This window comes from Brassica napus, chromosome C3, assembly GCF_020379485.1.
Source record: "Brassica napus cultivar Da-Ae chromosome C3, Da-Ae, whole genome shotgun sequence".
Taxonomy (NCBI): domain Eukaryota; kingdom Viridiplantae; phylum Streptophyta; class Magnoliopsida; order Brassicales; family Brassicaceae; genus Brassica; species Brassica napus.
In genome coordinates this window covers 17260527-17275418 of record NC_063446.1, presented here as the reverse complement: position 1 = coordinate 17275418, position 14892 = coordinate 17260527, and the positions used below count along the sequence as shown (strand labels likewise).

General features: G+C 35.3%; 2 protein-coding genes across 2 annotated transcripts; both read right to left on the bottom strand.

Moving 5' to 3' along the window:
* Positions 1-441: 441 nt before the first annotated feature.
* Positions 442-2286, bottom strand: LOC106385517 (pentatricopeptide repeat-containing protein At1g08070, chloroplastic). Its single transcript, XM_013825432.3, has one exon. It carries the CDS (start codon positions 2284-2286, stop codon positions 442-444), a length of 1845 nt encoding a protein of 614 aa, XP_013680886.2.
* Positions 2287-11414: 9128 nt separating this feature from the next.
* On the bottom strand, positions 11415-12484 carry LOC106385518 (inactive protein RESTRICTED TEV MOVEMENT 2-like). Its single transcript, XM_013825433.3, has 2 exons — positions 12240-12484; positions 11415-12141 (listed from the first exon to the last, which is right to left on the bottom strand). The coding sequence occupies exons 1-2, from the start codon at positions 12349-12351 to the stop codon at positions 11561-11563; spliced, it is 693 nt and encodes a 230-aa protein (XP_013680887.1). The 5' UTR covers positions 12352-12484; the 3' UTR covers positions 11415-11560.
* Between the last annotated feature and the right edge of the window lie 2408 nt (positions 12485-14892).

Genomic DNA, 14892 nt, shown 5'->3' with positions numbered 1-14892 from the left:
GAAAAGTAGTTTTAGAGCTCAACATGAAAAATCCTATTGTCTAACAAATTTTTAGAATTAATTATTTCTAAGAAAACACTTAACGGATAGAAAAGTTCCAGGTTCTGACAAGAATAAGAAAAAGTATAACCAGAAATTATTATGTTGGCCGTGTTTACTAGGTGATGCAGCGTATATGTAAATCATAAATTTTACTCTCTTCTCCCTCTGTGATTCATTGTAAGAATCTCATGTGTGTTTCTTATAGAATTTCCGTTCTGTATTATTTTTTTTATATAGTTTAGTGAATTTGAGTTCTAGATTTATAAATGAGATAACCAGTGATTAGAATCTGTGAAAGAGAAGTTTTAATACAGTCAGAAAATCTTTTCTCAACCAAATACTACTACTGTTGTTAATAGCTTGTGAAGCCTTCTTTCTCCTTTGCCATGCTCTTAAGACTCAAATTGCAATTGGCTGCGTCAAAATCTTCAGTTCCAAGCCTATCTCACACAACATCGAGTACAAAATCTTTGTAATGCAACTTGAGTTACTACTTTCTTTCCTTATTCTACATAGCTTTGCATCATCCATCATCCTTCTCACTTTCTCCACTTCCTCCCACTTTCCATCATTAGCATATACATATGATAGTAACACATATGGTCCCACTTCACTTGGTTGTAATCTCATGAGCCGCTTCGCCAAGCTTTCTCCAATGTCGAGATTCGAGATTGTCCAAATAACAGACTGAGACTCCTTTCCTTTAAGCTCTTCTGAGTCTTTGGTCAAACCTGCTAGAGCAAGGAGATTAACCAAGCAGCCATGGTGCTCCACTTTAGGTTCAACGTTATAGATTCTGGTTAATCGATCATAAACCCACCAGCCTTCTAAAACCATCCCTGCACTTACACAAGCAGACAACACGCAAACTAAAGTAGCACCATTGGGTTCAACGTTTCCATGCTTTTCCAAATCTAGAACCATCTCTACCGCTTTCTCTCCATCCCCATTCATGCCATATCCCATGATCATAGAGTTCCACGACACAATGCTTCTCTCTCTCATCCCATCAAAGACCTCTCTAGCCATATCCATAACACCACATTTAGCATACATTGTAAGCAAAGCAGTCGAGAGAAGCATATCAGGTTTAATACCATTGCTGGTTACATATAAATGTATCCTCTTCCCTATATCAACCCGGCCTAACTTTCCACAAGCTGTCAAGACGCTTGTAATAGACGCTTTGTTTGGCTTAAATCCATCTCCTTTATCCACCATCTCCTCGTAAAGTCTAAGACATTCTGTATAGTTCTTGTTCCTCACATAAAGAGCTAAAATAGTATTCCAACAAACAACATTTCTTCTCGGCATTCTATCAAAAAACACGCGCGCCATCACAACATCCCCTGCTGCTGCATAACCATCAATCATACAGTTCCAAGAAACAGCATCTGGAGCAGGCATAGCCTCAAAAAAATACCGAGCTTCCTCCATATCTTTAACTCTCGCGTAACCGCAAAGCACGGAGTTCCACGTGAAAACATCTCTTTCAGGCATTACGTCGAACAGCTTGCGTGCAATATCTACTTCACCATTCTTGACATATCCATCGATCATCAAATTCCAACTAACTAAATCCAATATATACCCACCATTGAACACCTTGTGTGCATCTTGTATCCGCCCAAAAACAGAGTACATATGAATCAGAGAGTTCCTCACAAACAAATCTAAATCAAACCCTTTCTTCGAAACCAAAGCATGAATCTTTTCCCCATCTTTTACAAACCCAATCTCCGCACACACCTTTGCCATCAACGGAAACGTGTAATGGTTCTGCAAAACGCATCTAGCCACCATTTTCTCGTAGTAAAACCTCAACGCACCCAACGGTTGTCTTGAAGTCAATAAACATCTCAGAATAGTGTTACCCAAAAATGCGTCAGGTTCATGGATGGAATCGAAAACTGAAGCAGCTCGTGAAACCGAGTGAAAACACGTGCAGAGCTTTTTGATCACACGTCCTGAGACAAGAGAGTGTTGAAGGAGCCCAGAGACTACAACCTGGGCATAGACTTGATCAAACTCGTTCAAGGATCTTAAAGATTCAAGCTTTTGGAGCAAGGGATGATGAATTTCCACGATGGGTTCTCCTGTTTCGTCGAGATGTGTTGTTTGAGGTCGAGGATCGTCAGGCCAGAGTCTTGGCGATGGTTTTGAGAGATTTTTCCTGCATTCGATGAATTTATCAAGAGAAATCGAGTTTCCTCTTCCTCTCGATCTGGCTAATCCTAGACTCATACTGCTTTGTGTTGTGTTTCTCAGTGGTTTGGCGGTAAAAAACCAGAGAAATTAAGTTTGAAGTGCTGTTTATGATTACGCCAAAAAAGATATCCCGATTAATAATCTCTAATAGCAAACTTATGAATATTAAAATAAAAATTGGGTTTTGTGTATATTTGCTTGATACATGTGAAATTGTATTTACTGGTTTACTGACAAAGACCAGCTTGGCCTGTTGTAATTAGAAAAAAAAAAAACAGAGTTATGTTGTAATTAGAGAGTTTAGAGAGTGAATATTTCTGTATTATTATTAATGATCAATGGGGGTTTCTTATATAAGAATTACAAGATAAAGATAAATGGAAAAAGTACATATCTTAATCCATCTAAATTTAGGAAAACTAGTAAAACATAAATTTATAAAGAAAAAGAAATACGGTTTACTTTTCTCCTGGTCTTGTATGTGTGGCCGCCTTTCTCTCTCTCTAAAGTCGGCTCTCTCTTTCTCTCATCTCTCTAGGGTTTCCGCCATCTCTCTATCTTCTATGTATTGGGCCGGACCTAGTTATGGACATTCACTATTGGATTTATAACACTCTCCCTTGGATGCCATAACCATACATGATTTGTAGAACGCTTCATATTGCTTCATTAAAACCTTATCAGGAAAACCCAGTGGGACAAAACCATGATGAAGGAAAAAGAGTACAACACGCACTACTCCCCTTGATGTGAACCTCACTGTAGGTTTCTACATTCTACGCATTTGATGCGTGATCTTTCATGTATATATAGGATGGGAGTAATCAGCTAGTTTCATTACTAAGCCGTAACTAGACCACTTTGACCTCTTAGGTCGTTTCTCATGTCTCTTGACATCGAGTGTCCCGGTAAAGAATGTGGTTTAAACAATATGAACCATATTGTTCTCGGAGATCACTATTTGGTCTTTGCAAATCGTATTTGCATGTGTCCATGGTCTAGACGTGTTTGTCTACTGTCAAACTCTTTACTTTGGCGATTTATGGTTACCATTCGACCATGTTTCAATCTGGCCGATCCATGTCCGGGTCATATACCTCGTCTATACATTTGTACTATTTTTCTCATGAGTGTTCAAGATCAATGATCATTGCTGTGAGTTTTATAATCTCTTATTAAGTTATGGCTCTTTGGCCGAACACACTCATGGATCTCATATGTGGACATTGGTCTCTTTTGCCTTAGGTAATGCCGTACTCATTATTCTTTTTCATTCCTATCTTAATAATGATGATGGCGTCTCATGACCTCAGTTGCTGTGGATCATATCACACGCTAAGTATACATTATTAGGTCATGAATCTCGGCTTTCACGAGCTTATGGACTACAATACTTTATATCCGACAGGGAAGGATAGATTAAACATCTCCTCTTATCCTCACGACAAAGCCTTGTGGGAGTAAGTCATACAGCAGCAGTAAACTATTCTGCTATGCTGGATCCTTAAGGGATCTGATGTCGGATTGCAACCTGATGGTTGATCTTTTCTACTTGCTCGTGATCAAGAAGAATAAGGGCCAGACGCCTACAGATTTGTTCTGTATCAGTCTTCTAACCTCTTTTAGGTTTAGTATAAGCACAAGGAATATCGAATCTTTATAAATATATGGACTGTTATTGGATTTTCTTTTATACAACTCCAAGATCATGTCGTGATCAATTTATTTTACATACTATATGCAACTGCTTTTCAGTCCATGAATCATCTTAGGAACGAAGCTGTTCTTTCATCTTATTCAGTGATCCATATGCTGCTTTACTACATCATTGTATCTATTTTCTTATGACCAGACCTTTTGTTAATTTCGAAATTTTGTAGAAGCAACCACCACATAGGAGTTCATCTCCTTATAATCTGTTCCTTTGATCTCTGTGAGTACCTTGTGTAACAAGCTATGATCTAATGCTGTTATTAGGAAACATGAACACTCTAGACCTCGTGATCATGTGCCTTTTCTCACGGTTTCTTTATCTCACAAGATCCATCTATTTCACTGGTTTTATCAGATGGCGTTTCTGTATATGTATAAGGCCAATACGCCCATCTCTCCTTTAGATACTTTGAACCTCCACGTTTATCTTTCTGATTGTATGATCTTTATGATTGTATGAGTACTCATTCGTGGGTTTATGATCCTCGCTTATCTCTTTATGTTCAAGTGCTATTCTCTTATGCATCTTTTATATAACATTCATGTGTGTGTCGACACCTTCATATGTGGTTCCATTATGTTCTAGACATGATCTAATCACTTTGAGATTTCGTTATCTAGGACCTTTGTTACCTAGTAGCTTTGGCGTCCCAAGACTACATGGTTTGGTACCTTAGATGTGTAGCTGCGCAGCCTTTTCTCAATGTCTGGTATGGTTTCTCTTATAATCTCGGATCTGTATTCTATGCACCATTCTTTTCTATCTGAGATTCCTTTATCTTATAGAACACTTGGTCTATCTTGTATAGACTCTATAGCAACTTGACTATGTCTCTTCTAGGACATTAGATTTTGTTTGGTGCTAAGCTGGTTAGTCATTCTTTTTCGGGTCAGTGTCTGGCATCTCGATGATCTAACTTTGTATAATCTTTCTTTGGACGTCTTAAATCATAATCTCTAGTCCGAGGATCTATTCCAAGACAATGATGGTTAAAACCATTCTTATCATTTTTTTTACTTTTTAATCTTTCTTTATCCAGCTTATAATCTTTCTCCTTTAATATTGAATATCCGGATTCATTTGTTTCATGCAATCCGTACCTGGCCACTATTTTGATCACCCATATTTTGGCTCACGGTTCTTTTGAATTTGTGGAGAAAGTTCTTATTCTTATATATTCCCAATCCTCTTCTGAGATTCCATCTTAGACGGCACACATATGTATGTGGTGGTTTATTCAAAATCTCTTAAGATGGTGTATGTCTGGTTTTATGACCCGTATATAATCTGAGATGAGAATATCTATGCTCACTTATATGGCCTGATGCATATTATCATTCTATACATGTAAATTCATAATGTCCCCAAGCTTATAGACTTTATAATCTTATCCTTATAGATAATGGCTTTACATGGCTGAACCTTTATAGGTAATAGCTTACTTGGCCGAACCTTTATAGGTAATGGATTGTGTGCGGTCAAGCCTGCACTATACGGCCAAGTCACGGCCAATTCACGGCCAAGTCACGGCCAATTCACGGCCAAGTCACGGCCAAGTCGTTTATAACATGGTTCTATACCATGCTTCACGAATTTGTAGTGTGATCATGGATTTAGGGTTTTATCCTCTCTCCCCCTCATGAACATACTATAATTTTGTGGTGCTTAGGACAATAAAGCCTTAATGAGTTTCCCTTTGTGTACATGTTTCACAACGTGAGATCTTTTATGGGATAACTCTTTGTGCCTTTTCAATATTAATCTTTGCATCAAGTTTTAGACTAGGATGGCTAATCCTATCATGCCATATAGTGTATAATTTTCGTGGTGTATCTCAATATGATCACCACGGCTCTTGCCTCTCGTGATCTTTGGCATAGTTTAAATCAGTAGAGATCATAGGTATAGTCTCGACCACTTTCTTATAAGGTCTTAAGCGTTTTTTTTTTCTCTTTCTTTAAATCCGAAAGAACTTGTTTCCTTCTTTGCCCATTGTTTCTATTTGGAAACCATTTATAACTCAATGGGTCACATATCATTGGGTGTGTATAATGCCTTATAGGCAATGCCTTAGCCATAGTTTCTTTACTAGGCTTACTATACCCCTTTTACGATTTCTTACTTGATATTATGCCCTTTAGACAACTCTTTATCAATAAAAACATACATATGTTCAAGTAAGATCAGGCAAGATATAATAAAATCAAAACAAACTCTTTTGTATATATAAAAGCGTGAAACATCAAATAGGTTTAAAAGCAAATCACAAAATCATATACTTAAAATAAAATTATCATGTCGAGATCTTTCTTAAGTCAATGTATAAGCCGGCCTCACAATCTATATTTTTCCACACGGCTTCCTTGGATTCCTCCTTATCATTCTTAGCCTCATTGACTTCAGGAGGTCTCATCTCACTGTTTCGTTGCTCAATGTATCTTTTCTGAAGTTTCTCAAATCTGTAAATGGTATCTTTAACTTTCTGCTTTCTTTACTCAGTTGCCAATAGGTATGACAATAGGTCATTATAGGTTGTGAAACCTTTAGCCTTATGTAATAGCAACTGATCCTTTTGATGGAATGTGGAATATGTTTTATACAGTAAATCATTATCTGTAACCACTTCATCACATAGTTCAAGACTATGAGCTATTTTCATTAGAGCAGAATTATATTCTTCCACGGATTTAAAATCCTGGAACCTGAGAATCTTCCAATCATTCATGGCTTTTCGCCATAATTCCATTAAGTATATGGATTTTAGCTTTATCCAAAAATCATAAGGATCCTCAATATTTTCATACTGATTTCTCAGTTCCTCAGTGAGATGATAGCGCATAATTGTTATGGCTCTATGCTTTTCACTTTCAATTTCATCATTGCCTTCAATGATACATTTCCCGAGTCCTCTAGACTTCAGGGCAATTGAAGTGTTCATTTCCCATTCTGGATAATATCTTCCAGAGATATCTAGGTCAGCATAATCCGAACGCTCAAATCTCGACATCTGAAATCATCAATCAATTCATGATTTAGAATTCTTGCAACCAATTTAAATAATCAGTGCATGTGATTTCATAAGTCTGTCTATGATGTTTAGGCCACACGGCTTTGCAATGTGATGCTTAGGCCACATGGCCATATTAGTGTGATACAACAATCCTAGAGATTGGATCATAATGCAATCCGGGTCATATGACCATCCGGATACTAGGCCACACGGCCACTTAGATATGCACTAAGCCACACGACTCTCAATCAAGCAAGGCCACACGGCCATATAATGCAAGCAAGATAATCAATTTAAATGCATTCAATCATACTAAATGAGATTATCAATCTAGATGCATTTAGTTGCATATCTCTTAGGTTTTACCAATTTCAAGGTTGGTAATATTAGATTTTAGAATCAAGCAATCTAGCAACCTAACTCTCATTCAATATGTAAATATTCCTAAACTTTAAATCAATCTTTCAAGTAATGTGAGATTTAAAGTTTCAGGGCCTTTAGGAATAATCGAGATTAAGGGTTTCAAGGCCTTAAGATTTTAATTAGATCTATCAATCAATCTATCAAACCTAAAATCTCATATTATCAATCAATATTCATTCAATTTCAAAATCAATTTTCAATTTAGGGTTTTAGGGTTTTCATTTTATTAATCAAACAATTTTGATTTCAAGGTGATCAATTTTAATCTCAATTAATCAATGTTTTTAATAGTTTTCGAATTAGGGTTTTAGGGATTTCGAAAAACTTTGATCTTTGATCAAAGAGATTTGATTTGAGATTCAAAAACCTTTAAGGTTCTGATTTTAATTGATCAATGGATCAATCTCGTTTTTAGGGTTTATATCGAACTTATAGAGCTTCGATTTACTCATAGGGGATTGATCTATTAACCTATGGCTATTAGTTTTAGATATTATATTTTAGGGTTTCAATCTTTACAAAACAACCAGATTCGATTCTTGTTTTCAGATTTCGAATTACCTTTATTTTGCAGGGTTGAACCGGACCACCAAGTGAGTTGAACCTCTATCTGCACGTGGACGGACGTTGGCTCCTTATCGGGTCGCGAGTTGTCTCGGACGGTTTGGCGTCTGGTCGCGGATGTGTGCTGAGGTAGTCGGATTAGGGTTCCAAAAGTAAAACGGCGACGCGTATTGTAGCTGAGCGTGAGGGCGCGTCTGAGATCGGATCGACGAACCGTTTGTGCTGATGGATTCGTCTCGTCAAGGGCTTCACGATGATATGTGTATCGTTGTCTGGATCCTCAGGGTTTGAGAGATCGATCGATTTTAAGTTGCGCCGGATTTAGGGTTTATGTGTGACGGATTTTAGGTTAGGGTTAGGGATTGGCGATTTTCTTTCTCAGGATTTTGGGAGTCTATCGTGCTGATAACGTGTTGTAATTAGCGAGTTTAGAGACTGAATATTTCTGTGTTATTATTAATGATCAATGGAGGTTTCTTATATAAGGATTACAAGATAAAGATAAATGGAAAGAGTATATATCCTAATCCATCTAGATTTAGGAAAACTAGTAAAACATAAATTTATAAGGAAAAGGAAATAGGGTTTCCTTTTCTCCTAGTCTTGTATGTGTGGCCACCTTTCTCTCTCTAAAGTCGGCTCTCTCTTTCTCTCCTCTCTCTAGGATTTCGGCCATCTCTCTATCTTCTATGTATTGGGCCGGGCCTAGTTATGGACATTCACCATTGGATTTATAACAAGTTAGAGTTTTTTTTCTTTTTAAAAAAAGAGAAAATCAAAAAGAGCTGATCCAAAAAAGAAGGAAAACAATGGCTTAGAGAGGTGTTCTATTGTCTCTCCTTCTCCATGCTGTATATAGTAGGTTAGAGAGGTGTACTCGTGTTTCGTTTTGAATCACTAGCGTAAGGTAATCAGAAATCTAGTTAGTGTTGTTACTAATTGGAGTGATGAAATGATTTGCTGGGAATCTTATATATGGAAATCTGATTCTTTGCTATTTTGTACGTGGACTATCCCTCAAATTGGTTATGTGCTGGTTAAACTCACAGTTAACCTTGAATTATAGTATTTTTGATATTAGTGTTTCTTTCTGCACTAGCATAGCGTAGCTTGTAGGGGGCACCAACTTATTTACTTCTGTTCATTCTTGCAGGGATCTTGGAAACGAGGATAGGGCGCTGAGCTGTAATTCTGATGAGCCTTTGCAGTTTTATAACCATTGTTTGATGACCTGATCAGTCAATATGTAGAACTCACAAAAAAAAAAGCTTTTTGTCATACACATCAGCAACTACATTCACGTCCATGCCCACACCTATGTCGTCCACACCTGTATTGTCCACGCTTGTCCGTCTTTACCTATGAAACACCCAAACGAAATCCTGTGGATCAATCCTTCTTGACGTGGTTACTGGGATAGCATCCACATCTACTATATATGATGGCGGCGAAGGAGCTTATGGTGGAGGTGGGCTCATAAAAATGGTTATGGAAGTGGTAGTGGTGAAGGAGGTGTGGATAGTGGTGCGGCTGGAGGATATGGAAGTGTGGTGAAGGTGATTCAGCTGGAGACGGAGGTGGCAGCCTACACATAGGGCACCCGGGTTTTTATAGGGTCAGAAATCATAATTTACCAACTATGCTACTGAACTTTTGGACAATTACTTATACAAAAACAACATATTATCTAGGGATGTTAACTACAGGGTTAGGGCTCAACCCTCTTTTGTTTATTATAAACTCAGCCCTATTTTAACCCAGCCCTATTTTAATCCTATTATAATCAAGGGTTAGGGTTGGTACCAGGGTTAACTCATTTAATTGAAAAAAATATTTTATTTATTTTTGTTCTTAAATTTTAAAGATAAAACTAGAAAAATTAAGATATGATATGATTCTTTCCGCCAATTTGTTGAGTATCAAATCAAAAATTTTCCTTCCAAAATCGCAAAATCGAGTTTTTGCTCCAAAACTAAGAATAAAGTTTTTCCGTCAAAAAACAAAAATTGTGTTTTTTCCACCAAAACCTAATTTGAGTTTTTCCACCAAAACCACAAAATCAAGTTTTCCCGCCAAAACCGCAAAATCGAGTTTTCCCGCAAAAACCGTAAAATCGAGTTTTCCTGTCAAAACCGGCAAATCAAGTTTTCCCGCCAAAACTGTAAAATTGCGTTTTCCCGCCGAAACAGCAAAATCAACTTTTCCGCCGAAACCGCAAAATCTAGTTTTTCCCCTCAAAACCGCAAAATCGAGTTTTTCCGCCAAAACCGCAAAATCGAGTTTTCCCGTCAAAACCGCAATAACGAGTTTTCCCTCCGAAACCGGCAAATCGAGTTTTTCCGCCAAAACTACAAAATCGCGTTTTCCCGCCGAAACATCAAAAACGAGTTTTCCGCCGAAACCGGCAAATCGGGTTTTCCCGCCCAAACCGCAAAATCGAGTTTTCCCGCCGAAACCGCAAAATCGAGTTTTTCCGCCAAAACCGCAAAATCGATTTTGATTTTTTGGCGAGAAAACTCGATTTTGAAGTTTTGACGAAAAACTCGATTTTGCGTTTTTGGAGAGAAAACTCGATTTTGTTGTTTTTGTTGAAAACTCGATTTTACGGTTTCGACGGAAAATTTCGTTGTTTAGTTTTAGGCAAGAAAACTCGACTCTAAGTTTTTTTTGGTGAAAAACATTATTAAATATTGTATAATAGTTGTGTGAATCAAAATAAAAGGGTTAGAATTTAAACCCTGGTCCTATTAGGACCAACCCTGTTTAAACCCTATTTAAAAAATGAGGGTTAGGGTTACAAATGGGTTTGCAGGGTTAGGGCTAACCCTGTTAGGTTGAGCCCATATTAACATCCCTAATATTATCATATTTTTGTGGTGTTAGGTAACTCCACTAATCATAAAGTGGATCCGCTCCTGAGCATGTGTTTAAAAAATAAACCTGATATATATATATATATATATAGGGTAATGACGTCAGGTTGTGCACTTGAAGTCTTGGATTTAATTCATAAAACTGCAGTTTTAGTCATTTTCTGATTAAAGGTAGCTGGCCAAAATAAATATTTACTACCAAAAAATTTCAGATCCGGCTCTGCCTACATAGTTAAACATAACCGCACGAAACGTGATCATATCCACATACGAGATCTCTTTGCCATCAAAGTTATTTTCATCATAGAAATGGTATAACCAAGTATATCATATGCTTAAAGTACCTTACGGTGCTAAAGAGAGAGTCCAAAGTAACTACATATGTAAAGCTCTCCTTTTTAACTGCCAAATATTACGTTAGTCAAATTTTGTTAAGTAATTTCGTTACGAAATTTAGCAGAGAACGAATAATGTGAAAACACAAACAACGACAAATTCTCTTTGTTTTTGGTGAATATAACTGATTTTTCAGGTCCTGATTTGTTTTGTTTTTCTGGACAATGTATTTATTGAAAAGTAATGAAGTTCTAACAGAAATTTCTTATTATTCTGAACAACATTTGTTCCTTTGTTTTTGCGTTATTACTTATTAATATGATTTCTTATATATATGCAAAGTTAATACATTTTTATCTGCCTTTTAGGACTCTTCAAAGGGGTTGTTAATTAAGAAGTAAACATTTGACCAGCATAGAATCCAAGCGACAGCAACAGAACCGCGGCCGCGGGAGCAACCATACCAAGAGTGATTGCTTTCTTGTTATTCTTAATCAAAGCCACATATCCTCCAAGATTCTCCTTGTATGCATTCACATTACTTCTGTAATCTTGCTTAACTCCATCACAAACGTTTTCCCTCTCTGCTTCTTTAAGAGCTTTCTCTTTCTCATCCCGCTTGGTCTCTTCCTCTCTTGATGGCTTTGGCAATTGAGCCTTCTCTGCATGTTTCTCTACTCCCGCTTCTTTCTCTTTTGTTGGCTGTACCTTCTCGGTTTCCTTAGGAACCGGAGGAGGTTTTGCGGTTGTACCCATCGGAGAAGTTTGTTTGCCCATTGGTAGTCTAGGGAGCTTCACAACAAGATTTGCGCCTTCAAATTTAGCACCAATGGAGTCAACATCAATGTTTGCTTGAATAGGAAACTCCTTGCGGAAACGGATCCATTTGTTGGCTCCCGCTGGACGTTCTCCCATCACTCTTACTTTCCTCGTTGTGGTTACCTGCACTTTAAGCTGCTCTTTCCTAAAGCCTGTTATTTCAAGAATCGGTTTACACAATTAAAAAACCGAGAGTAAACAAAAATCATGAAAAATTATGCCAAAGATTTTGTTGAGAAGTAATTAATACCTGGAAGGTAAATAGTGAGAGTTTCGAAGCCTTGTTCAGTTTTCCGATTAAAGATTGGATCAAATTCATCGTAGATGCGATTAACAGTAGCATGATCAGATTTTCTCTCCATCTCTTAGTTTCTTGGTTCGAATTTGGATTTGGAATAAGGATCTTTAGGTTATGTTGATAATTAGAGGGTGCACAGCTATTTCATTATATACTACTGTTCAAATGATTTTTTTGCAAGTTGTTTTCTTTGAGATTGGGTTATTCCTTTTCTTTGCCTAACTGTTATGCTCCCCAGGGTTGAAAAATGCTTTGCTTTGTTGGGACGGCGGCTTCATGCAAAGAACAAGCAAAAGGTTTTAATTGTTCAGATTGAACGACCAAAGTTTTTTATTCAGGATGATACTTTTTCTCAAAAGATTCTCTTAAGTTTAACGTGCATCCAAACCCCAATTTCACACTATAGATGTTCAAAGAGTAAGGGTTTTCATTTAGCCCCTTATGAGTTTTTAGATGGTTACATATTTAATGTAATAAAAATCTAAATAAAATTACAAAAGAAAAACCCAACTACAACACACCAAAAAGAGATTTGTTTTTTCAAAATTTCTGAAATTTACAATTTACCATTATCTCTATAATATCATTTGAGAAGTCGGTTTCATATGTGTCGCTCTTACATTAATTCTCAGAGTGGTCAATTACAAACATAGCCTTAATGAATTATAAATTATACATAATTGACATTATTAAGATTATTTCTATTTTCTTTTCGATTGATGAATTTCTAATTGGGCTTTTCACTTTATTTCTTTTTTCTTTTAATTTTCTTTACAAAACTCATATAAATTATAAAAAATAAATATCTATAATAATTATAACATTTATATATATAATAACGAATTTTAGTTTTAGTTTTATTTCTTTTCATATTTTCAAAAACAACATAAGTAAAAAAGTAAATATCTATAAGTTTTAAAATATATAGATTTTTAGACACAAAACATAGGTTCACAAAAAATAGTATAGATAATTTTCTTTGAAAAGAAAACAATAGATTTTCATACCTCACACTTAAAACTAAAGTATATGCAAGAAAATTAATAATTAGAATAATTTTTTTATATATATTTTAGACAAATATATAAAAGTAAATATATTTAAAGATCGAGCAAGTGAATTGATCATGATTCATATACTCAAAATCAAAACTCATTTAAGTCAGCGACATATTATTACTTAAAATAGTGGTCTATTTATTTTTTATCTATGTAAATTACAAACGATTCAACATTAATAATCAAGTGAAAATATATTAATGAGTTATTACGATTTAGTTTGGTTCAAAATATTCATTTACATGCATAAAATTTCAAAATATTACTTATCATGTTCACTTATGCAACTTCGGACTAACAACACTATTTTATTTGTTTCCCAAAATAACATATATCAAAATTAGGCATAATTTTATGAAAATATATTATGAATACAAGACAATAAATCAAATTAAATTCAGCTAATAAATTTAATCGGATTTAACTTTTTAAGAACACAAAACATTAATATGTACTTGAGATGAAAACAAGCAATCTCATATATCCGAAAAATAATTGATCAAATTATGTATAAGAAAAATCAGGTATTTCTTTTTTTAAACCCATTTTTCATACATATAAATTACAAAAAAAATTAAAACTTAATAAAAAAATATTATACAAATATTATAAATTATATATTTTTAAAATACTTATTTCTGTGCATGAGCACGAGAGAATCACCTAGTTAACTAATAAAAGTGCATAGAAAACTTAAGACATATGTAAAGATATTTTCATATAAAATAAGTATTATCCATCTACAATTTTTAAAAATTTACTAAAATATAAATACATGATATTAAAATAACAGAAAAATTCAGACAATTCAGTTTATATACATAACTGATTCCAAAATTAAGAAATTACAAGTTGGTTGCCCAAAATATCCCTCTCAGTTTCACATACTTGAAGTAGGCCTGGGAAGGATCGGGTATCCGAGCAATTTTAAAGTATCCGGATCCGGATTCTTATCCGGCGGATCTATAATTTTACTATCCTTATCCGGATCCGGGGTTTTCGGATATCCGGGTATCATATATCCTTCTAAAAATTGTAATATCCGGCGGATATCCGGATCCGGATTTGGATCCTTAAAATAAATAAAAAATAATATTAATATATATAAAATATTAAAAATAATTTAAAAATAAAAAAAATATTTAATGTTTTTAATTATTTCTATGTATAATATTACAAAATTTACATAAAATTTACATATACTATTATAAAAATGAAAATATATTAAATAAAGTTAGTTTTTATATATAGATATTACTATTTTTGAAATATTTATTAATAAAACTTACAGATCCGGATATCCGGATCCGGATTTGAAGAATCCAACATTTTACTATCCGGATCCGGCCCCTCCGGATATCCGGATTTTCGGATCGGATCCGGATTGAATCTCGGATCGAATCTCGGATCGAATCCGGATCGAGGATAAAACTCCCAGGCCTAACTTGAAGTACTGATGTTGATAGTTTAAATATATGGCCTGATAATATCGTTAGGACAATGTAACGTCATAGGTTTTCTATAGCTAGATTTTAAATCATATAAAA

What these genes read in the sequence shown, in the direction of transcription:
- LOC106385518 (XM_013825433.3), bottom strand. Translation starts at nt 12,351, where the DNA reads ATGGAGAGAAAATCTGATCATGCTACTGTTAATCGCATCTACGATGAA. An exon ending in TCTCACTATTTACCTTCCAG is followed by an intron (nt 12,142 to 12,239) that starts GTATTAATTACT and finishes TTGAAATAACAG; the next exon opens with GCTTTAGGAAAGAGCAGCTT.
- LOC106385517 (XM_013825432.3), bottom strand. Translation starts at nt 2,286, where the DNA reads ATGAGTCTAGGATTAGCCAGATCGAGAGGAAGAGGAAACTCGATTTCT.